At 42.5% G+C, this 23,581-nt stretch overlaps 1 protein-coding gene across 1 annotated transcript in view; it reads left to right on the forward strand.

Annotated features, from left to right (window-relative positions):
• REPS1 (RALBP1 associated Eps domain containing 1) overlaps nucleotides 1-23,581 on the forward strand; it is a 1,538,969-nt gene that overhangs the window by 449,541 nt on the left and 1,065,847 nt on the right. The window contains exon 3 of the mRNA XM_044068024.1: nucleotides 16,346-16,545. Coding sequence (XP_043923959.1) covers nucleotides 16,346-16,545 — 200 coding nt within the window. The remainder of the gene's footprint in view (nucleotides 1-16,345; nucleotides 16,546-23,581) is intronic.

Below are 23,581 nucleotides of genomic sequence, written 5' to 3' on the forward strand. Positions count from 1 at the left end.
CAGTAAAGGATCTTCCATCCAGTGCCACCTTTTTGAAGATCTAATGTTCTTTATGAAGGCTTATGTTGGTCCTGTGGCATTTCATATAACACCTGCATTACTTTGACTTTTTTTCAGTACTTCCAAAACGAAGTAACCCCCGCAAGTATGGCAGCTGCAAGGTCTCAATCCAAATGTACCAAATTCAAACAAAGCATACTGATGAAGGCTAAGTAACAGGATAGCCGAAACCGGTCTGATTTTTTCTGCTCCTTATGTGCTTTTGCCCTTAATAAAAAAAAAGTCTGATTTACTGCCACTCTTTGCTGGTCTTATGCTTTTTTTGAATTTTTTCAGTACTTCCCAGATCTTAAAGTAGTTTGTATTCCGCGTCACGTTTTGGAGTTGTTTGGCTGTGTTGCAGCTATCACTCATTTTATATTTTTTCTGAGATCTTTAATGAGAACTTTAACAGTAAACCTTGATTTTGGTGAGCTAATGTCCTGTCTTACTACAAGTTCTGTGTTTAAGGCACTTTTTATCCGTTTTTTTTCTGGTCCCCCTTATGGGTAACATTGAGTTACAGAAATGAGACAAAAAAGGAAAGTCACTTAAACCAGGCAGAAGAGAATCATTAAAGGAGGGTGCCAAAGTCTTGAAGAAAAAGAGGGTGCCAGTATTTTTGCGAGTACTGCTTTCCATTTGATGCCATGTACAGGGGAAAACAGTCATTTTTATAAAGTTTCTTTTACTGATGTCATTGCGGCCAAAAACTGATACCTTAGCCGTAGTTTTGTCTGTGCCTTTGCATTATTATTGGTATCATAACACTGTGTCAGGTGTAGAGCTGTCAACACTGAGAACCTAGTGCCACATCGAATTATTTTCAGTCTAGGCATAACCTTCTTGCATCTAATTTGACTTTTGGGCACCATGTCCTCTGCCAGGGATTATTTTAATATTGTTCAAGAAACAACATAAAAAAAAAACGGGACCTAAGCCAAAAAACATACATCAGAGTGAGTTAGATATGTGAATAGAAGATTAAGGCACTCTGCATGTGACTGTCAAAGTTCTAGAGGGAAAGAAAAAAAGAACAAATTCCCCTGACTTGTCCAGTAATAAGGAAGTTCATTCTCCTTTCCCTCAGGACTTTTGGTGGGGAAGAGATGTTCCTCTTGGCCCTCAGGTCCTCCTCTAGAAGACCGTAATATAAAAATTCAAATGTAACTTGATGCTAACAACAAAAACACAGTTTTACCATATATTTACACTCAAATTGAGCTTTGTATATCTTCACGTTTTTACTACCACCCCTGTAATATGTAGAGGAATATATTTCTATCCATGCTGTACTGCAAATCACTAATTAGTCCCACATGTAATAGTAATTTAAGCTTGTAAAACTACTCAAACTGTAGGGTTTTGTCCAGGAGTAGCGAATACAGTTCCATTTGCAACTACTTCAAAGTTCACACACCGCTGTTACAGTTCATAAAATTTCCATGTACATCTTCCCTGCATCAAAACCCTTAGTGGCAACTAACTCCAAGGCTGATTACATTGGTGACCATCAGAACTTGGTTAGCCTACATTCTGTGCTACGGCAAGCATTATTAGCTGAGAAAGAACACAAGTCAGTTGTTAAATTATCAGTGTTAATTATTAGGTTCTTCATCTTCACTTCAACAGTTTTCATGGGAACGTAGACATTCGGTAAAAGCAAACCATGGCACTTTAACAAGTTGAGCATTTCAGATGCAATACTGACGCGATTTTCCTTTGGAGATGATCCTTGGAAGAGTACAGTTGTGTACACTTACCATAAATGTAGATGTTCGAGTGTATTCACTGTTGCAATCATTACATTTGGGTAATCTGCTGACAGGTTGCCCTCAGTCGGCCTGATTAACAAAGTCTTGGGTCCTGCGTCGGTTGCTGTCCCATTTTCCATGACGTCAGGGGTATAAAACATGCAGCCGACATCATTACATCAGTTTTTCGTGCCCCAGATGTCAGGTGCCCCCCCCCTAATGGGGAGCAAATAAAATTAAAAACACAAAGTTATACCTCCAACCAAAAGCAAATATACCAAAAAGGCTTTTAAGCATAGTAAAGGAAGGCAGAGGTATAGCCAGAGAAAAGTAGGGGGCTGGAGGGAGGGTAACCATGACTGCAACAGTGAATACACTCGAACATCTACATTTATGGTAAGTGTACACAACTGTACTATGTTCTTCATGTTTCAATGTTGCAGTCATTACATTTGGGTAGATTCCCAAAGCTATGGTTGGGAGGAGGAGTTTATACAGCATTAGGACCAGCTATAAGGCCCTGCAAGACAGCAGTGGCAAAGCCAGTTCTGGATTTAGAGAAAATTGGTAAATGATAATGCTTGGTGAAAGTATGTACAGAACTCCAGGTAGCAGCTTCTAGGATATCCCTGGTAGGAACACCTCTGAGAAAAGCTGCAGAAGTAGATGCAGGCCCTGGTGGAGTGAGGTCTGATCCCCTGGGGGATAGGTTTTCCATGGTGCTTATAGTAGAAATGAATGCAATGGCTTATCCATTTAGAAATGGTTTGTTTTGAAATAGCCTTCCCCTCTGCCCCTGCAGCAAATACTACCAGCAATTGTTCAGACTTTTTTCGAGATTTAGTCCTGTCCAAGTAGAATATAAGTTGTCTGTGCACATCCAATGAATGCAGAATCCATTCCCCTTTGTTCTGTGGATTGGGAAATAAGGTTGGCAAATGAATGGGACTGATTAAGAACCACACTGGAAACCACCTTGGGCATGAAGGATGGATTGGTCCTGAGAGATGCCTTGTCTGCATGAAAGTTGATGAAAGGCTCCACTGCCAAAAGGGCCTGTAATTCAGATATCCTTCTAGCAGAATTGATTGCTAAAAGGAAGGCTGTTTTCCAAGAAAGGAATTTTAAGTCTGCAATAGCAGCTGGCAAGAAAGGAGGTAGAGTGAGCTTCTCCAAAACAAAGTTAAGGTCCCAGGCAGGGGTAGGAGCTCTCCTGGGTGGTCTCAAGTTCTTTGCCCCTCTGAGATACTGCTTGAGCAGAGGATGAGAGAAGAGGGGTGGTTCTGTGTTATAGTGAGCTGAAATAGCTGAGGAGTGGATTTTAATAGAGGAAAAAGACAGGTCCTTGTGATGCATCTTAGTTAAGTATTGCAAAATCTGAGGTAAATTGGGCGCTGCTCTGCTCATCCCTAAAGATTGGTTCCAGGCACAGAATCTTTTCCGTTTGTCAGCATAAGATTTTTTAGTACTAGGTCTTCTCGCCTCCAAGGTGTGACATCCATCACAGCTTTGCTGAGGGATGATAAGGGTGAATTTAAGTGATAGCTAGGCTGAAAGGTTCAATGTTGGAAGCTGAGGGTGCAGAATTTGGTTCTCCTGTTGACAGCAGGAAGGAGTCTGCGGCAGGTGCCATGGAGATATTTGTGACACACTGCACAGGAGTGGGTACCAGTGTTGGTGCGGTCAGTCTGGAGCAATCAAAATCATCCTTGGTTGGTCCTGTTTGACTCTTAGTAGAACTTTGGAGAGCAGAGGCAGAGGGGGAAAGGCATAGACTGATAGGTTTTTCCAGCTGAAGGACAGAGCATCCACTTTCCAGGCTTGTTTGTGGGGAGCCCTTGTGCAAAACTTGTCCAACTGGTAGTTCTGGGAGGAGGCAACTAGATCTATGTCTGGGCTCCTCCATTTGCTTGTCAACATGTTGAAAATCCATGTTTCTAGTTTCCACTCGTGTGGGTCCATGAATTTTCTGCTTAGTCCGTCTGCCAGAATATTCAATTTTCCTGGCAGGAATTGAGCTTGTTGGTGCACTTGGTAGCTCAAAGCTGTGTTCCACAATGCCATGGGTAGTCTGCAGAGGGGGTAGGAATGTGTACCCCCCTGCTTGTTTATGTACCACATAACCGTGGTGTTGTCCGGCTTTACCATTAATTGTCCTGGAAGAATGTAGTCCTTGAAGGCTGTCAGAGCATTCTGTATAGCTAACATTTCTTTTTGATTGATATGTACGTACATTTGATTTGGGTTCCATTTGCCCTGAATGCACTTCCCTGCCAGGTGAGCCCCCCATGCATAGTCTGATGCATCTGTAGTTAGGGTTTGGATTGCAGAGGGTAGTGTGAATGTCAGTCCCTTGTTTTGGTGGCAGGCCTCTGCCCACCATAGGAACTCTAGACGTAGGCAAGGTATGGTAGTAATCATTGTTTCCAGGCTGTGACAATGTTGACTCCATAGGCTTTTTAAGTACCACTGTAGTTGCCTCATATGCAGTCTTGCATATGGAATTAGAAGAATGTGGGAGGCCATCAACCCCAAGGCTTGCAGTATTTGTTTTGCAGATAGCAGGGTTTTTGTGGCCACTTGTTTGAAGTAAGTTACTAAATGAATTTGCTTCTCTGGTGTGAGGAAAGCCATCTAGGCAGTTGTATTCAAGCTTGCACCCAGGAATGTAATCTGTTGACAGGGTACCAGTTGTGATTTTTTTTTTTTTTGTTTATGGTGTACCCCAGACAAGTTAGAACCCTTTTTACAAACACCAGATGATTTAGACGTATGCCCTGGTTTTCTGCCTGAATTAGACAATCGTCCACGTATGGATATATTTTAATATTTCTTTGCTTGCAAAATGCAATAACTGGAGCCAGGCACTTTGTGAATACTCTGGGCGCAGTAGACAAGCCATAGGGCAGTGCAGAGAACTGATAATGCAAGTAGACTGCTTTGAAGTGTAGGTATCTTCTGCAAGATTCCCTGATTGGGATGTGCAGGGATGCTTCTTTTAAATCTGGAGTTGCCAACCAGGCATCTTTGCCTAGCATAGGAAGTAACTGGGGAAGAGTCAGCATCTTGGAATGCTCCAGAAAGGTGTTTAGAGTAGACAAGTCCAGGATTGGATGCTGTGATTTGTCTTTTCTGGGTACCAGAAAAATCCTGCAATAGAAACCTTGTCCCAATTCCTCTTCTGGTACCGGTTGAATAGCCCCCATGTTTAAGAGGGAAAGAACTTGTTTTTGAGCCTCTGCCCACTGATTTGGGGGCATGTCTGGTCACCTGTTTGGTGTTGGCAATGTGTGGAAATGAAATCTGTATCCCTGGGACACTGTATTTAAAACCCATTTGTCCTGGGTTATGAGTTCCCAGTTCTTTGCATGAAGAGCAATCTTTCCCCCCAAAGAGGCAGTTAAAAGTTAAGTGCTTGGCAATTTTAAAAGGAAGTCATTGAGACTGTTTACCATAGGGTGGTGTTTGTTATTTCCAGATTTGGAAGTGGAGGCCCCCCACTGCTTAGTTCTGAGAGTCTTCTGGGACTGAACCCTGGGGTTTTTGCTCTGTCAGGATTTGGCTTGAGAGGATCTGGAAGGGGCTGGAAAAGACCAATTCTTAGTAGGCCAGTGCCTACTAAATCTTGGAGGTTGCACTTGTAAGAAATCTTTAACAGTTTGCATAGATTTAGCTTTATCTTCCATCCTTTTTAGAACTTCAGCCTTATTGCCAAACAGGCGGTCCTGGTTTAAAGGAGCATCCAACAATTTAGCTTTAACATGATCAGCAAAGATTGCTCCTTAAGCCATGCATGACTTTTAAGCACAGACCCAGTAACATCAGCCCTGCAGGAGGCCTCTAAAGAATCAAAACCAAATTGCAAAGTATGTTTTCCAACTTGTTCAGCAGTATGTATTAAATCCTGTAAATCTTTATTTTCCACGCAGTCAGGAATCAACATCATTTTCTGTTTAAGCAATTCAATAATATGCTGTTGATATTTTAACATATGAATTTGGCAGTTTAAAGCTCTGATTGCCAAGGTTGTAGAAGTATAAACCTTTTTACCCCATCTGTCCAGCTCCTTAGAGTCTCTATCAGAAGGGATAGAATTTTTAGCAGTAGAAGCCATAATGCCCTTGGGACCCTGAAAAATGGTTTCTGGATCTGCAACAGGATATTTGAAAAGGAACTTGTGGGACTTAGGAACCCTGTAGTATCTGTCAGGTTTACTAGGAGCTGGAGGCAGGGAATCAGGGGCTAAACTGGATTCCAAGAACACTTCATCAACAATGTCTAGTACAAGAGGTATAGCCAAAGGCCTATGCTGAGGAAGAAGAAGGAAATCCCGAAGTCTCTTTTTTGAATCAGAAAATTCCTGACTTTCACAGTGGAAATGCTCTCTTAAAGTATGTAAAGTTTCCCCAAAAGAAAAATCCGCTGGAGGGGAAGCAGAGGGAATGGAATCCCCTGCATCAGAATCCTCATAAGTAGGCATGGACAAATCCAGGTCATTAGAAGAGGCTGAAGAAACAAAATCCTGATCAGAAGATTCATAATCAAGCTCAGCCCTAGGCCTCTTAGAGGGTGGGGGCTGACTACCCCTGATTAGAGTGATTAGATCTTCAGCCATTTTGATCATTTCTTTTTTAGGCATAGGGGCCTGAACATATGCAGCCTGGGTGTCATTTTTTTAAACATAGATCGAGATTTAGGCCTTAATACTGAAGGCAGTGTCGATTTAATATGCAAGTCTGTAGGCCTGAATACACCCTCAGAAGCCGGTCCCTGCACAGCGGATTCGGACCCATTTAAGGTAGAGACATCCGCTGGTTCCATAGGTGAAGCATCTCTCGGCATACCGGACTCCGAATGGGTCTCAGTAGAGGCCTGCGAATCAGTAGCAGCAGGTATCGGGGGCTGCGAAAGCACCTCACTGAGTACCAGCGAACTGGCAACTGGCTTAGGAGAAGCATCGTCAGCAGTTTTGGACCTCGGCGGCCTGTCTCTGTCTTTATCTTTGCGTTTTTTTCAGAATCCCGGTAGTTAGATGGCTAACCAACATCATTTCTGGATAATTAAAACGAGAACTGAAATATTTAGAGGCAAAAATGTACCGACGACTGTTAGTGCGCTGATTAAATAAAGCACAAAACCGACAGCACGGTACGTCGCGGTCAGGGCCTAGGCAAGGAATACAATACGAATGAAAATCTTTGAGGTATTTGCTTTCCACATGTAATGCAATTATTAATGTTTACTGGCATCAGTAAGGAGCAAGAAAATCTTTCCCCAATGGGGTACTTAGCTTTAAGTTGAAGACTTTGGTTCTGAAACTCGAAAATGAAAATTTCATGAGTCTGCCGATGGGCACTTGCGAACTGCTTCTGCTTCGGGCACCGCACGGCAAGAAAGACTGATGTAATGACGGCTGCATGTTTTATACCCCTGACGACCTGACGTTATGGAAGAAGGGACAGCAACCAACGCAGGACCCAAGACTTTGTTAATCAGGCCGACTGAGGGCAACCTGCCAGGAGATTACCCAAATGTAATGACTGCAACAGTGAAACACGAAGAACGTCCCCTGTGGCAAAAGACTGTAGTCAGTAACAACATTTCCAGTCCAAGTCAACACGCATGACAGCCAGGAAGGGGCTTCCTTCCCACACCATGTGTCCTCTCACCACTTTTCATAAGTATATGTATTTAACTTAGAAGAGATAATTACCTTAATTGAGTGCACTGCTCTCTTCCCCAGATGCAGGTGAGCAGGTGCTTTGCCTGACCAACTGTTCCCCTAGTAAACATCTAATCTATTTATTTACGGAATTGTAACCTGTGAGATGATTTAATTCTTCAAACATTACAGTATTCCATTAAGGGGCAAATCAGAGTCTGTCAAGGTAAATAACAAAAACAACTTTAAACAGAGATCTGATGATGATGCCTTCATTTTCTCTTCAACCTGTGGGTTTCAGATCCGCTGGTCGGATCCAACTCGGCTGTATACTAAAGCTCCAGGATCTGAAATCTGAGCTCTTCCCCTACCCATAATGCTTCTGTCCTTCAAATCCCCAGATCTTGTTTGTGTACTTTAAATAGCATTGGGAGTCTGATCATCTGAGCTCCTCAGTGTTTTCCTGTGAGTTTCTGCAGTATCCTCCTTTATTATTATTCTTTAATTAGGTCTGTATCATATGGTCTTCCTACATAGATTCATAGGTGTGTACTAGACTAATGGCCCTGGGGCCTTTACAAGCCTAGCCCATAGAAGTGCCCTGACATTGTGCCGCCCGTTGATAGTTCCCAGTGCCTCTATCAAGTAGAGCCACTGGAGTGATCCCTGCTGTGAACTTTGTATTTCCCATCCACTCATCAAGATTTCTGTTGGAGTCCAGTGAGGTGCTCTGCTTGACATGTATGGGAAGTCTATTCCAGAGCATGGGCAGTCTCTGGGTTTTGAACCTGTACCTCCAGCATGTTCTTGTTGATTGTGGTAATGAGGTTGAGGTCTCTGGAGCATGCGGTGCAGAGGGATTTGGATTTCTTTAGATGTAGCATTTCTAACAGATCTGGGTCCGACATGGCTTTGTAAGTCAAGCAGAGATCGCCTCTTAGTAGACTATATGAGACGGAGAATAGCTGGAGTTTGAGTCTGTCCATGAAGGACATGTGTTTAAGGCCTAGGATCCTCTTCGTGAGGTACTTTTGTGGCCTCTCCAGCTGTTGCTAGTGTCTAGTGAGGTACATGCCAAATGGGGCATTGTACTCTAGGATTGGTCTAATGAGGGAAGAGTAGAGAGAAATGATGACCTCTTTCTTCTTGGATGCAAAAGCCTTGGTAATGAAATGTGCCACATAGGACTTTTTGACCACAGTTGCAATGTGTTCGAAGCAGAGGTTGTTGTCAACCTGTGTCCCCAGATCTCTTTAACGCCTTCAGTGTTCAGTGGGCTCCCATCAATGTGTTAATTAGTGGGAACTGAGTTTTTCCAAAGGGATGACTATACATTTTTTGTTAAGCTTAATGCCATGGTTTCAACACCAATCATTGGTCTCAGTGAGAACTTTCTGTAGGATGTCTGCATCACTTGGGGTGATAATGACTCCCAGCTTGCAGTCATCTGCGAATTTGGTCAGAGTCTTTCCATGATGGCCTGAACTTCAGAGAAGTAGATGCCAAACAGGAGAGCACCCAGGACCAATCCCTGTGGGACTCCACTCGTGATTGTGGTCGGCAGTCTGACTTGGAGTCTGCTACTTTCACGCTGTGGGTTTTATCTGTGAGCCAATTTGCAATCCACCTAACGATATAGAGGTTGATACCTAGTTTGCTGAGTTTATCAATAATTCCTGAGTAAGGAATGGTATCAAAGGCCTTAGCCAGATTAAGATGGGCTGTATGAACTGCCTTACCTTCATCCACCGCTCTGGTGACTGACTCGAAGTCAACCAGGTTCAGCAGGCATGATCTACTTTTCACAAAACCAAATTGCGTGGGATATAGAGTTTGGAGATTCCCTATATCCTTGTTAATTAGGTCCATGATGATGTGCTCCATAGCTTCAGGCTAATGGCATGATAATTTCCATGGTCTGTAGTCACTCCTCCTTTATGGAGAGGGATGATTGTAGCAGTGCGCCATTTTGTAGGGACAAAGCCTGAGGTGAGGCTGTAAGTGAACAAAGCACACAGATGTGGTGCCAGTTCACTTTGTAATTCATGTAGAACACAGCCAGGGATATTGTCGGGTTCCATGGAAGCTGTATTCTTGGCCTTAGAAAATGCAGCTTTAACCTGTGGTGCCTTCCATTCTTCCGGTATTGAGATTGGCCCTTTGAGGGGGGGGGGGGTGAGAGGGGTAAAGCTGGCATTGAATCTGTCTGCCAGTATATTGGCAATATCTGTTGGTACCACTGTGCAGTAACTCAGAGCAAATCTGGGTATTGCCATGGAGATTCTTGATATAACTATGGAAGGCTTTGTGGTTGTTTTTAGTGTCGGCCACAATCTGCCATCATAGCTAGGTTTGGATGAGGGAGCTCAACTTTTTGTTGAGGCTAATAAGGGAATTATTTCAGTTTTGGGACTTCACCTTTTTCTGCAACAGTTTCTTCCTTCTGTTGTAGAGTTTATTAATGGCAGGGGGCCACCAGACTGGCTTCCTTTTTTTGAAGGAGAGCATCTTGGTTTAGTTGTGTATGGCTAGTTCCATGCATTTATGTATCTGCTCATACAGTGCATTTGTGTATGATTTGGCAGTCATGTATGTATTTTCTATTGGCATGGGTGATGTGAAGTTAGCCGCCTCTGTTTGTAGGAGTCCAAAGTCAGCTTTGGAGAAGTTTTTCATGGTGGATACCTTTGTTGGGGGTATGTGGTTGAGATGTGGATTTCCATGGTGATTAATTTGTGGTCAGATCTAACCAGAGAGGAAATGACTGTTTGTGTAGAGCAATGGTTGCCCATGTTAGTAATAACCAGGTCAAGGATGTTGCTTCCTCTAGTAGGGGTAAGAATGAGCTGGTACAGGGCATTGGAATTGATGAATTCCAGGAAGCTTTGGGCCAGTGCATTGGTGCATGAGTAGTTTTCCCAGCTGATGGAAGGGTAGTTGAAGTCACCTAGTATGAGAGTGCTGGGTTGGATCTTAATAGTTTCCAGTGTGCTTAGGAATGTGGAGTGAGAGTCTTGGGACATGGTTGGGGGACCTATAGCAGGCTACGACCTGAATCGCCGTCTTACCCAATGTTAGTTGTACATGGAGTATCTCAGATGCATTATGCTGGGCTACTAGTCTGGAGGTGTGCTTATCCTTTATGAATATGGAGACACTACCACCTTTAACGCTTCGGTCCATGTTCTGGGGGAAAGATGTTGAATGAGTTATAGCCTTGTAGCTCAGGGCTGCTTTCTGCTGCTTTAAACCATGTCTCCGTTACTGCACAAATGTTGATGTTCTCCATTTTGAGGAGTGCTTTGAGCGAGTTCATGTTGAGATTTAGACTTTTGAGCAGCATGACCCTCAGATTCCATTTATTTATAGCTGTTACATTGGTAATTTGGTCTTTGAAACACCCCCTAAAAAAGGCACTAGAGCGTGGCAAGAGCCTTAGCCAGTAAACAGAAACTCAGGGGTGACAGATACAGGTCGTCTTTGGCAAAGCATCGAGGTCTGTCAGTCATGTTATCCCAAGCAGACAGTTACTGGATCCCCATAGAATGACACCAGAAACTTAGCCAATTGTTGAAGTCAGTCATTTTCTGTTTGTACTGTGGTATAATTCTTGGCAATGGTAGGATCCTGCTCAGGGCTAGGGTCATACCTGCCTGGGCCACATAATCCAAGAACTCCACCATGCCACTTCATGTAGTCCAGGGAGGTGCATCCCGGGTCATTCACACCCACATGGACAATGACTGTTGTCACTGAAGATTGTACTTTTGTTAGCCGTTACTTCTGCAAGACAGGTGTTTGAGCTTCAAGCCCTTATGGCTTGTCCTCCTTTTTGGGTGTTTCATAAGGACAGGGTGTCCCTTCATACTAATCCTTTTATGCCCAAGGTGGTGAATGAGTTGTCCCATAATCAGTCTATTTATTTGCCAACTTTTTTCCCTTCTCCGCAGTCTGACAGTAAGAAGGTGCTGCACATGCTGGATGTGCATAGGAAACTCCGATTTTTATTTGGATATGACCAAGACTTTTTGTAAATCTGATCAGCTCTGTTTCCTTTTATCCTAGGTCTTTAGGAATGGCTGCATCCAAGCAAACTATTTCTTTGGTTTCTAAAGCCATTTCTTTTTGTTATGCCTTTCATGTTAAGAGCCTTCCTTCTGCTATGGCTCATTCTACTAGGGTTGTGGTTTCTTCTGGTGCTTTTTACAAGGGTTTGGATACCAGCTCTATTCTTGAGGCAGCTATCTGGAATTATGTGCATACATTTACCAAGCTACAAGTTGGATGGAATCTGCACAGCTAGAGCTTGTTTTGCTAGGGCCATCCTTCATGGTTTCCTAGAGAGCTCTGCTGGTTAATGCTCCTTCCTGAGCTTTGGCATTCTGCCTATTGTAATGAATATTGCAACAGTGAAGAGGAGGACTTCTATCGCTATGGTAAGATCTTGCACAACTGTACTTTCCATTTGGCTGTTATACATTTGAAAGAGGCAAGCAACTGTAATAGAAGAGAATCTTTTATGTAGAAGTGGAAGATATTTATTTCCGGTACTTTGTCACCGGACCTTGATTCCTTGTATAGTTCCTTTCCAGGTTTTAATGTACTATATTTTTTATTCCTGTTTAGCATATCCATCAAAATCCAAGTATCAGCAGTGTCTGCTTATTTAACAATTTCACCACAGATTGCAGGGCATCCAATTGTAAAAACTTTCCTTAAGAAATTACCCCCCTTATAAAATTTTATGTTGGGGAAACAAATAACTGTCATTTTCAATCTTTTGAATCTGCTGATCTAAAATACCTTTCATGTAAGATTTTTTTTTTTTTTTTGTTTTTTTGTATATGCAAAGTCTGGCAGAAGATTTTGAGTTTTGCCCTCGTTTGCAATTCTTGTTATTTGGCTTTCAGTCATGAGAGAGTTTCATTAAAGACTAGTCTCTCTCTTTTGTGCAAAGTAGTGTTATTAGTAGCCCTTAACTAGACTTCAGCTGCTACTGTTTAAGCAGACTATTAAAATAATGGCACATTGTTTGTAGCTATTCAGAGTTTACACCTGAACAAAAAAAATCAGAAAGACTGATAACTTTTCATTTTTTTCCAAGAAAGAAAGGCTTGCTTGTTAATAAGCAGTCTTAATCTAAACGGTTGGCCTACTGTACTACCTTTTATGATGACAAATGAAATGTTTACAATGAAGAGTAGGAACACCTTTTGCTAGGGCAGCAGTATATTTCAGAAATGCTTCTACACAGGACACCATGAAAACTGCCACTGGGTTTTTACATTGCACACCTTCACCAAAATGTACATACTGGATTCACCATCCAGTGAGAACTGTCTTTGGTTTGGTAGTGCAGCAAGCAGAGCCAGATCATGGTCAAAGGGGACTCTAGGCAGGGTAATCGACCCCCCCCCCCAGTTACTATAAAAACTGTTCAAATCTCTGTGTCCATGCTATTTTCTTTACTTCTACAACAATTACAGTATTTGGTTTTAATTTTATTTAAATTTTTATAGGACACACACACTGAAAGCCATTTGCCAAACAAAACAGTATAGACTTACAATGAAAGTAGACTCCTAGTGAACGACAGTAAACTTCTCTGTCTTTGAAACGTATTGAAACCCACATTCTAGAAAGTATATCTCGCCAGTGGTGGTTTGTTTACCTTTGGAGTATTTTTAAACCGTGGGCTCCTTGCACACATTTTTTAATCATATGCATTTATTAAATGATATCCCGTGTATAATGAAGCACCACTTGTTAGTGTATTTTGAATGAAATGAAACCAAATTTATAAACCAAAACAATAAAGGGCCACTCATACTTCTGTCATTAGTGTTCTCCAGTATCAGTCATAGGTTGGTACTAGGCTATCGGCCCTAGGGCCCATACAGGCCTAGCCATAACAGTTCCTTGGCTATTTCTTCCCACAGTATTTACTTCCTTGGACCCCTGTCTAACAGGGCGACTGACGTGATCCACTGGGTGAATTTCCTATCTCCCATCCAATAGTCAAGGTTCTTTTTGAAGAGGGCCAAAGAGGTGCTCTGCTTGACATGTATGGGCAGTCTATTCCAGAGTCTGGGGAGTCTCTGGGTCAGGAAACTGTCCCTCCAGCATGTTTTGTTCATTGTGATGACAAGGTTTAGATCCCTGGAGCGTGTGGCTCTGAGGGATTCGAATTTCTTTGTGTAGCATGTCCAGCAGCTCTGGGTTTGACATGGCCTTGTATGTTAAGCAGAGATCGCCTCGGAGTAGACGATATGTGACAGAGAACGCTGGAGGGTTTTTTAGATGGTCAGCATAGGGCATCTACTTTAGGTCTGTGATTCTTTTAGTGAGGTATTTCTGCGACCTTTCCAGTTGTTGCAGATGTCTTGAGAGGTACATACCAAATGGGGCATTGTATTCTATAATGGGTCTAATGAGGGACAAGTACAATGGGACAATGTCCTCCTTTTTTCTGGATGAAAAGCCCTTAGTTATGAGGTGTGCCAAATAGAAAGATTTCCTGACTGTTGTGGCGATGTGGTTATAGAAGGCGAGATCACTGTCCACCTGTGTCCCTAAGTCTCTTATCACACTTTCTTTGTTTAATGTACTGCCACCTATGTGGTAATTCACGCATACATGTTTTTTTCCGAAGGGAATAACTATACATTTCTTGGCATTGAGCTTGAGCCCATGGCTCTGGCACCAAACATCTGTTTCTGTAAGGCCCTTTTGTAGAATATCCACATCATTTGGGGATTCAAGAATGGCTCCCAGTTTGTAGTCATCGGCAGACTTTGTTAGCCAGAGTCCCTTATTGTTGGCATAGGCATTTCAGAGAAGTAGATGCCAAACAAGAGCGGCCCCAGGACTGAACCCTGAGGTACTCCACTTGTCTGGAGCTGGATTTGGCATGAATATGCAGCTGAATAATTCCACATTAAAAAGAACTGTAACTAATGAAGTTGCTGCTGGTGTGCACCTTACTTCAGTATTTCATCTACAAATTCAGTGCTTGCTGTCCTTGAAAAATAAATCGCCCGTGTTACATAAAAAAAAAAAAAAAAGTGTGATGGTAATATTGCATTAGGGACTGGCTGGCAGACTGAGGACAGGTTCATAGTTGCTTGGCATTTTATCCAAAGTAGGACACATTCAGGAGTGCAGCACCCCCTCCCCCCATTTGTACGGCACAGTAGTGTTCTCATTGTACCTGTTGTGGGAGGAAAATCCACAGCCTACTGCAACAAAAAGCAATTGCACTACCTGTTGCACCACTGACACTGAACAACACAGTTTTGAAGCTCTGTGCATGACCTTGATGGATTGTAATCACCTGTGGTTAACAAAAATAAATAAAATTTAAAGGAGACCTGGCAGTGGTTGTGGAGGGTTAGGACACTTGCATGGCCTTGGTTATTAAGGTTCAGGGTTTCACTCAGAACAGTTTGACTTAAGTAGACAGTGCTCCTAACTGGGGCTTTTTGCAGATGCACAAATAAACCCCCTGTGTGCTGTGAAGGAAAGAGCTGTGTACCCACCAGAATGGATCCATGCTGATCATTCAACAGTCTTGTTGCTGTATACCTTCCCAAACTGGTTTAGATGATGTTAGGAAGTTGTCCTCATGGTGAAGTTCTCTTTGGGGTCTTAATGCTTTCTGTGTTTACGGAAGGATAATGATGTTTTTTTTTTTTTTTTTTTTTTTTATTATTATTATTATACTGAAGCTGCCATCCCCCCCAGCCAACACAGGACCCTAGGAAGCTACCTAGGTCGCCTAGTGCTGGATCTGGCTCTGGCTGCAAGGGAATACAGTAGCTGTTATCCTTACTTGGGTACAGTAGTTCTGCTTAGGAATTTGCCCAGATGTTATGATTTCCTGTTATGCTTAACTTCTCCAAAGAAGAGAGTACTCTTCTGTGCAAGTATACTTACCATAACAGTAGAGCTTCAAAGTTTATTCATTGTAACAACAAAGCTAATGCTCCAGATAACGGAGTATAGTTAGTCATACCTGGGGTTTATTTTTTTCAGTCTTTTTTTTCCCCTAATACTTTGAATAACTTGTCACTGTCACAGTTCTCTCTAGGATTTTGTCTCATTGAACACAGAAAAGTGCTTAGCAGTGCTGGCTTTATACGAGTGCTTTTGAACTGGCACATACCAGTATGGGAGCGGCATATGCCATTGTAAGGAATAATGCACTCGTGTTTGTCTTGTCAGAATGAAGAGTAGGTGGGCTGAAACAAAATGTTATTATTTACTGTTTCAGAGACATATTTTTGAAGATCTGTTATGGTAAATTTAATTACCTACAACTTCACTTTCTGTGCTGTATTCCTTGCTGCTTTAGATTAGTTTCTAAATAAAGATACTGCTTGAAGTTATGTCCTGAGTTGGTATTGCTTATTGTAAGAGCTTCATTGTAGCTAGATTTGCATATTTTCAACAACATAACCTTTTGAGAAAGCTTGTTATAATAGATGAGGTTTGCACTCTGTACCTCTTCTGGATTTGAGCTGGAAGGCCTTAATGCATGCACTTTCACTTAGAGTTAGGTTACCTGTCTTAATCTGTTAGCCTATTTTTTCTAGTTAAACAGGAATAAACTGAGGAGCATATGAAGGACTCCTTTATTTATACCCTCATCATATATGATATGCTCAATATGAGGTGTATTTTGAAGAATGTTATTGTTGGAAAAGTTTTCCCAGTCATAGCACATCATGTGCAAGCCTGTGTGAACCTCTTAGTTTGAGATGGTTGGTGATTTTTTTCACTTAATTACACAATTTCTTTTATATGACAGTGGTATGATTAAAGGAGGAAAGTTAATTAAGGTTAGTAATTTGTGTTTGTATGTGTATTTTTCATTTACTCGCATGAACAGTGAAAGAACTACCTTTGCCCAGATTTGTAACATCAAAGAATGAGCAAGAATTCAGACCTACAGCTATGTACTCAACAGATGCTGACAACCAGGGCACACACACTGGTGTCATTCCTCGTCCACCTGGTAGAGTGCCAGTTAAAAAAGCATCCACTGTGCAGGAGACAACGCAGCAGCGTGCAGCTGTATCGGACCAACAGGTAATTTCTTTTCTTTTGTGAATGTTGTAAAATTAAATGAAATTGCACTTTTTTAATCTTGATATTTTGAACTGCTTGTCTACAGCATAATTTCTCCAGTTTCTTCTAATACTTCAGTACGTCTTCCCCAAAAAAGGTGGTCACTGGGTCTGTGTTAATGATCCTGTTTTACAGTTGTGTTCTTGTGCCCAGGATCCATTTCAAGTCCCATTTATGTGATTCATGGTAGATAATAAGGAAGTGATGTTTTTGTTCCTTCTCATTGATACATACAGGCAGTATTGTGATTCACAAGCATGTTGTATACCTCCTGGAACATGGCTGCATGACTTTTTCCCTCTTTTGAGATAGTCACATTAGTTGTATAAAAAAATAGATTTTAGGCTTTTTTTAAGGATGTCAGTTTGTAGTCCTGAAAGCATTGGCAGATTACTACACTGTTCATGAGTTGTCAAAACTATACATTTCAGAGGGCTTGTAAGGAAGGGACATGCAGACCAAGTCTGTTACTCACCAGTGCTTCCTGGGTCAGAGTAGATCTATATAGACACACACACGTCCCTGTTGGATTTACCGAAGTTTCAAAACTTCGAACATCATGAGGCCGAGATCATATGATTGAAGTTTTGAAACTCTAAAGGTTTTGAATGGAGATCGCTCTACAGCGCAGAATGGGAAGATGTTCTTTGTGTTTCACTGTTGCAGTCATTACATCTGGGTAATCTGCTGGCAGGTTGCCCTCAGTCAGCCTGAATATCAAAGTCCTGTGTCCTGCGTCGGATGCTGTCTCCTCTTCCATGACGGCAGGTCATCAGGGGTATAAAACATGCAGCCAAAGCCATTTTATTCAGTCTTTCTTGCCGTGTGGTGCCCGAAGCAGAAGCAGTTTGCAAGTGCCGGTCGGCCGACTACTGAAATTTTTTAATTTGAGTTTCAGAACCGAAGCCTTTGATTAAAGCTAAGTACCCCATTGGGGAAACTTTTTCTTGCTTCTTACCGATGTCAGTAAAAGTTAATAATTGCATTACTTGTGGGAAGCAAATACCTCATAAGGATTTTCATTTGTACTGTATTCCTTGCCTAGGCCCTGATCATAACGTGGCTTGCTGTCGGTTTTGTGCTAGATTTAACCAACGCACTATTAAGTGTCTGTATATTTTTGCTTCAAAATATTTTGGAGCCAGATTTAATTACCCTGAAATGTTGTCAGATAGCAATCCGACTACCGGAGTTCACAAAAAACGCAAGGAAAAAGACAGAGACAGACCGTCGAGGTCCAAAACCAACGACGAAACTTCTAAGCCAGTCGCTAGTTCGCCAGTACTCAGTGAAGTGCTTTTTCAGCCCCTGATACCTGCTACTTTTGAGTCGCAGGCTTCTACCGAGACCAATGCAGAGTCCGGTATGCCGCGAGATTCTCAGAGTATTGTACCCGCGGATGTCTCTCCCTTGGATGGGTCCGGAGCTGCTGAGCATGCACCGGGCTTCTGAGGGTGTTTTCAGGCCTCAACATTTCTATACAAGACCGACGACAGCTTCAAAAACAAAGACAAAACAACTTCTAAGTCTAACAAAATGACGCATGAACCACGTGCTCAGGCCCCTATGCCTAAAAAACATATGATTAAAATGGCTGAGGACTTAATTACCTTGATCAGGAGTTCCCAACCCCCCCACTGCTAAGAGGCCTAGGCAAAACACAGATTTTGAATCTTCAGATCAGGTTTCTATTTCTTCTGATTCCTCTTCTGATCAGGAATTTTCTATACCACCCTATGAGGATTCAGATGCAGAAGAGTCCATTCCATCTGCATCTCCTCCTGAGGATTATTCTTTTGGAGAAACCTTGCATACTTTTAAGGGAACATTTTCATTGGGAGAGTCAGGATTTCTCCGAATCAAAAAAGAGGCTTAGAGATTTTCTTCTTCTTCCTCAGCATAGACCTTTGGCTATACCTCCTGTATTAGACATAGTTGATTATGTGTTTTCGGAATCAAGCATGGCTCCTGATTCCCTACCTCTGGCTCCTAGCAAGCCAGACAGATATTACAGGGTTCCTGACTCCCACAAATTTTTATTCAAACATCCTGCTGCTGATCCTGAAACTATCTCACAGCGTCCCAAAGATGTAAAGGCCTCTACAGCCAAAAATCCTGCACCCTCTGATAGAGATTCCAGGGCGCTGGATAGATAGGAAAGTTAGTTTATACGTCTGCAACCTTGGCAATTAGGGCCTTAAACTGCCAGTTTCATATGCTTAAATATCAACAGCATGTTATGGGCTTATTGAAACAGAAAATGATGTTGATTTCTGATTGTGTGGAAAATAAAGAATTACAGGAATTATTGCATGCAGCAGAACAGGTTGGAAAGCATACTTTGCAATGTGGTTTTGATTCCTTGGAGGCCTCTTGCAGGGCCGCAGTTACTGGATCTTTGATTAGAAGGCATGCCTGGCTCAAGGAGCAAAATTTGCCTGATCATGTTAAGGCAAAATTTTGGATGCACCTTTACAGCATGATACTTTGTTTGGTAATAAGGCAGAAGAGGTTTTAAAGAAAATGGAAGACAAAGCTAAATCTATGCAAACTGTAAAAGATTTCTTACAAGTGCAGCCACCTAGATTCAGTAGACACTGGCCTACTAAAAATTGGTCCTTTCCTTTGTCCAACAGAGCCTCACAAGGCAAATCCAGGTGCTCAAAAGGCTCTAGATACCAATCACAGGGTTCTTACAGGCCAAAATAATGGGGTGCCTGTACCTCCAAATCTGGAGGAAACAAAGCACAAACCTACAGTAAGCAGTCTCAATGACTTCCCTCTACCATTACCAAGCACTTATCTTTTGGCAGCCCCATTGGAGTGGAAATTAGCACTTCATGCTCAAAATTGGCAGTTAATTACCCAGGACAAGTGGGTATTAAACGAAGTATCCCAGGGTTCAGATTTCATTTCCATACTTTTCCAATTCCAAACGGTTGGCCAGACCTGCCACAAAATCAATGGGTAGAGGCTCAGAAATGAGTTACGTCCCTCATGGATAATGGGGGCTATTCAACCAGTACCAGAACAGGAAAAAGGACAAGGGCTTTATTCAAGACTGTTCCTGGTACCTAGAAAAGATGGTGCCTGTCGTCCAATACTGGACTTACCGATTTTGAACACGTTCTTGGACATCCCAAAATTCAAAATGCTGACTTTGCGACAGCTACTGCCCATGCTGGGCAAGAACACTTAGAGGCATACCTTCATATCCCAATAAGGGAATCGTGCAGAAGGTACCTCCGATTCAAGGCAGGTTTTATGCATTACCAATTCTCTGCACTGCCCTTTGGCTTATCTACTGCGCCCAGGCTCTTTACAAAGTGCCTGGCACCAGTAATTGCATTTTCCAGACAAGCATACAAACCTATCCTTACTGGACGATTGTCTCATTCGAGCAGAAAACAAGGACATTCTTTTTCAACATCTGGCATTTGTAAAAAGGCTTCTAACATGCCTAGGGTACAAAATAAATGAAAAGAAATCACAACTGGTACCCTCTCAAAAAATTACATTCCTGGGTGCAAGCATGAATACAACTGCCCAGATGGCTAACCTTACGCCAGACAAACAAAGGCAACTGACTATATACTTCAAACAGATGGCAACAAAACCCCAGTTATCTGCAAGACAAATTCTGCAGGCTTTGGGGTTCATGGCATCCTGCATTCTACTAAGTCCATATGCAAGACTGCATATGAGGAAACTTCAATGGTACCCAAAAAATTTATGGAGTCAACATTGTCACAGTCTGGAAACAATGATTCCTGTCATTCCCTGCCTACAACATGAGTTTCTTTGGTGGGAAGAGACATGTCACCAAAACAAGGGTCTGTCATACACTCTACCCCCTGCCACCCAAACCCTAACTACAGATGCATCAGACTATGTTTGGGGAACCCACCTGGTGGGGAGATGCATTCAGGGCATTTGGAGCCCAAAACAAATGCATCTGCATATCAACCAGAGAGATGCTAGCTGTTCAGAATGCCTTGACAGCCTTCAAGGACTTACTTAATCCAGGACAACTACTGATAAAGACGGACAACACCACAGTTATGTGGTACATAAACAAGCAGGGAGGTACACATTCCTATCCCCTCTGCAGACTAGCCATGGCATTGTGGGACACAGTACGAAGTACATCTTCAAGCTCAATTCCTGCCAGGAAAGCAAAATACTCTGGCAGACGACCTTAGCAAAAATCTTATGGACCCTCACGAGTGGAAACTGGATCCACAAGTCTTCAGCATGATGACACAAATGGGGGAGCCCAGACATAGATCTATTTGCCTCTCCCCAAAATCACCAACTGGACAAATTATGCACAAGGACTTATCACAGACAAGCATGGAAAGTGGATGCCCTATCCTTCAGTTGGAAAAGCCGATCAGTCTACGCCTTTCCTCTTCTCCCCAAGGTCTTGCTAAAAGGTCAGACAGGAAAAAACAAAAATGATCCTAATTGCCCCGGACTGGCCTCGCCAGCACTGTCACCCAATTCTAAGAAATATGTCTCAACTCCCTCCTTGGTACTTGCCTCAAATACCTCATCTATTGTCTCAGCAAAGCAATCAAATTCTGCACACTCAGCTCCAAACTTTGAACCTGGCAGCATGTAATTATTCAAACAACACCTCTAAGTAAATCTGTGATGGAGGTCATTTTGGAAGCCAGAAGGCCTAGTACTAGAAAATCTTATGCTGATAAATGGAAGAGATTCTGTGCTTGGAACCAAGCACAAGGAACGGACATAACAAAACCAAATATTCCTCAGATTTTACAATACTTGACTGAGATGCTTGACAAGGGCCTATCTTTTTCTTCAAAAAAAATCCATGCCTCTACCATCTAGGTTCATTACAAAACGGAGCCTCCCATCTTTTCTCATCCTCTGCTAAAACAGTATCTTAGAGGGGCCAAAAATTTAAGACGTCCAGATGATTACCAACTCCTGCATGGGACCTGAACTTTGTGCTGGAAAAACTCACCCTACCTCCTTTTGAACCAACAGCTACTGCGGATATAAAGTTTTTATCTTGGGAAACCGCTTTCCTTTTGGCAATTACTTCAGCAAGAAAGGTTTCAGAACTACAGGCCCTCATGGCTGTGGAGCCTTTTTATTACATTTTACCCGGGCAGGGTGTCCCTCAGGACCAATCCTTCATTTATGCCTAATGTGGTATCCAGTGTGGCTCTTAACCAAACTATTCACCTGCCAACATTTTACCCAAATCAGCAGAACAAGGGGGAGCGGATTCTGCATTCATTGGATGTACACAGACAACTAAGATTCGACTCAAACAGGACCAAATCTCTAAGAAAAACTGAGCAACTACTGGTGGCATTTGCTGCAAGATCAGAGGGAAAGGCTATATCAAAGCAGACTATTTCTAAGTGGGTAAGCCACTGCATTAGTTTCTGCTACTTGCATCATGGTAAACCAGTGCCCAAGGGAATCGGGTCACATTCCACCAGGACTGCCTCTACCTCAGAAGCCTTTCTCAGAGGAGTTCCAACCAAAGACATTCTAGAAGCTGTTACTTGGAGCTCTGTTCATACTTTTACAAAGCATTATCATTTGCCTCTCTTCTCTAAGTCCAGGGCAGGCTTTGCCACTGCAGTTCTGCAGGGCCTTCTTGCTGCCCCTAATGCTATTTAGTTCCATCCTCCCATCCATAGCTTTGGGATTCTACCCAAATGTAATGACTGCAACAGTGAAACACGAAGAACATAGTACAGTTGTGTGCACTTACCATAAATGTAGATGTTCGAGCGTATTCACTGTTGCAGTCCGGGTTACCCACCCGCCATCCCCCTTTTATCTTCTAGAACTTCTCTTTCCTTCACTATACTCTAAAGCCTTTGTGAGCACCGGACATCTGGGGCAAGAAAAACTGAATAAAATGGCGTTGGCTGCTTGTTTTATACCCCTGACGACCTGACGTCATGGAAGAAGAGACAGACTGCAACCGACGCAGGACCCAAGACTTTGATATTCAGGCCGACTGAGGGCAACGTGCCAGCAGATTACCCAGATGTAATGACTGCAACAGTAAATACACTCTTAACATCTACATTTATGGTAAGTGTACACAATTGTAGTTTTACTGTTTTCCTCACTGTAGTGCGATATTGGAATATGTAAGTAGCAGGGGGGTGTAGGGGATACAGCCCCCCACATGGAAACGTGAAATCAGAAGTTTTCACATTTTAGATTTTTTCCTAGGTTCAGTATTTCAAAACTTCGATCCCCTGTTCTTCGATGATCAGAGGTTCGATATTTTGAAATTTTGATCCTTTATCTCCTTTTTTAAAGTAGACTGTGTAGAGTATGAGGTCCATTGCAAATGTTAATGTTCACACTGGTATACAGGAAATAGTTTTATTTCTGTTTTCTTTTTCTTTTTTTTCCTGTTAGCGGAAATGATGATCTATTGTAGATTATGCCACGGCACTTCAGCATTTAAGGGGGCTACAAATTTGAGGATTAAATGGAAGCAGTGGCAAGTGGAGTACCACAAGGTTCCGTCCTGGGACCTCTCCTGTTTGGTATCTACTTCTCTGAAGTACAGGCTAACACAGAAGGCCTCTGGCTAACGAAGTTCACAGATGACTGCAAACTAGGAGCTGTAGTCAAGTCCCCAAATGTGGAGATCCTACAGAAGGGCCTCGCTGAGACAGATGCCTGGTGTCAGAGCCATGGCCTCAAGCTCAGTGCCAAAAAATGCAATGTAATCCCCTTTGTTAAAAACTCTGTACCCATGAACTACCACATAGGCAGCAATCTACTTAACACCGAATGTGTGATAAGAGACCTTTGGACCCAGGTGGACAGCAGTCTCTCCTTTGATAGTCACATCGCCACAATAGTCAGGAAGTCCGTCTACGTGGCACACCTCATCATAAAAGGGTTCTCATCCAGGAAAAAAGGAGTCATTTTTCCCCTCTACTCGCCACTCATTAGACCCATTATAGAGTACAACACCCCTTTT

Source organism: Protopterus annectens, chromosome 1.part0 (genome assembly GCF_019279795.1).
Source record: "Protopterus annectens isolate FY-2018-M chromosome 1.part0, PAN1.0, whole genome shotgun sequence".
NCBI classification, from domain to species: Eukaryota; Metazoa; Chordata; order Ceratodontiformes; family Protopteridae; genus Protopterus; species Protopterus annectens.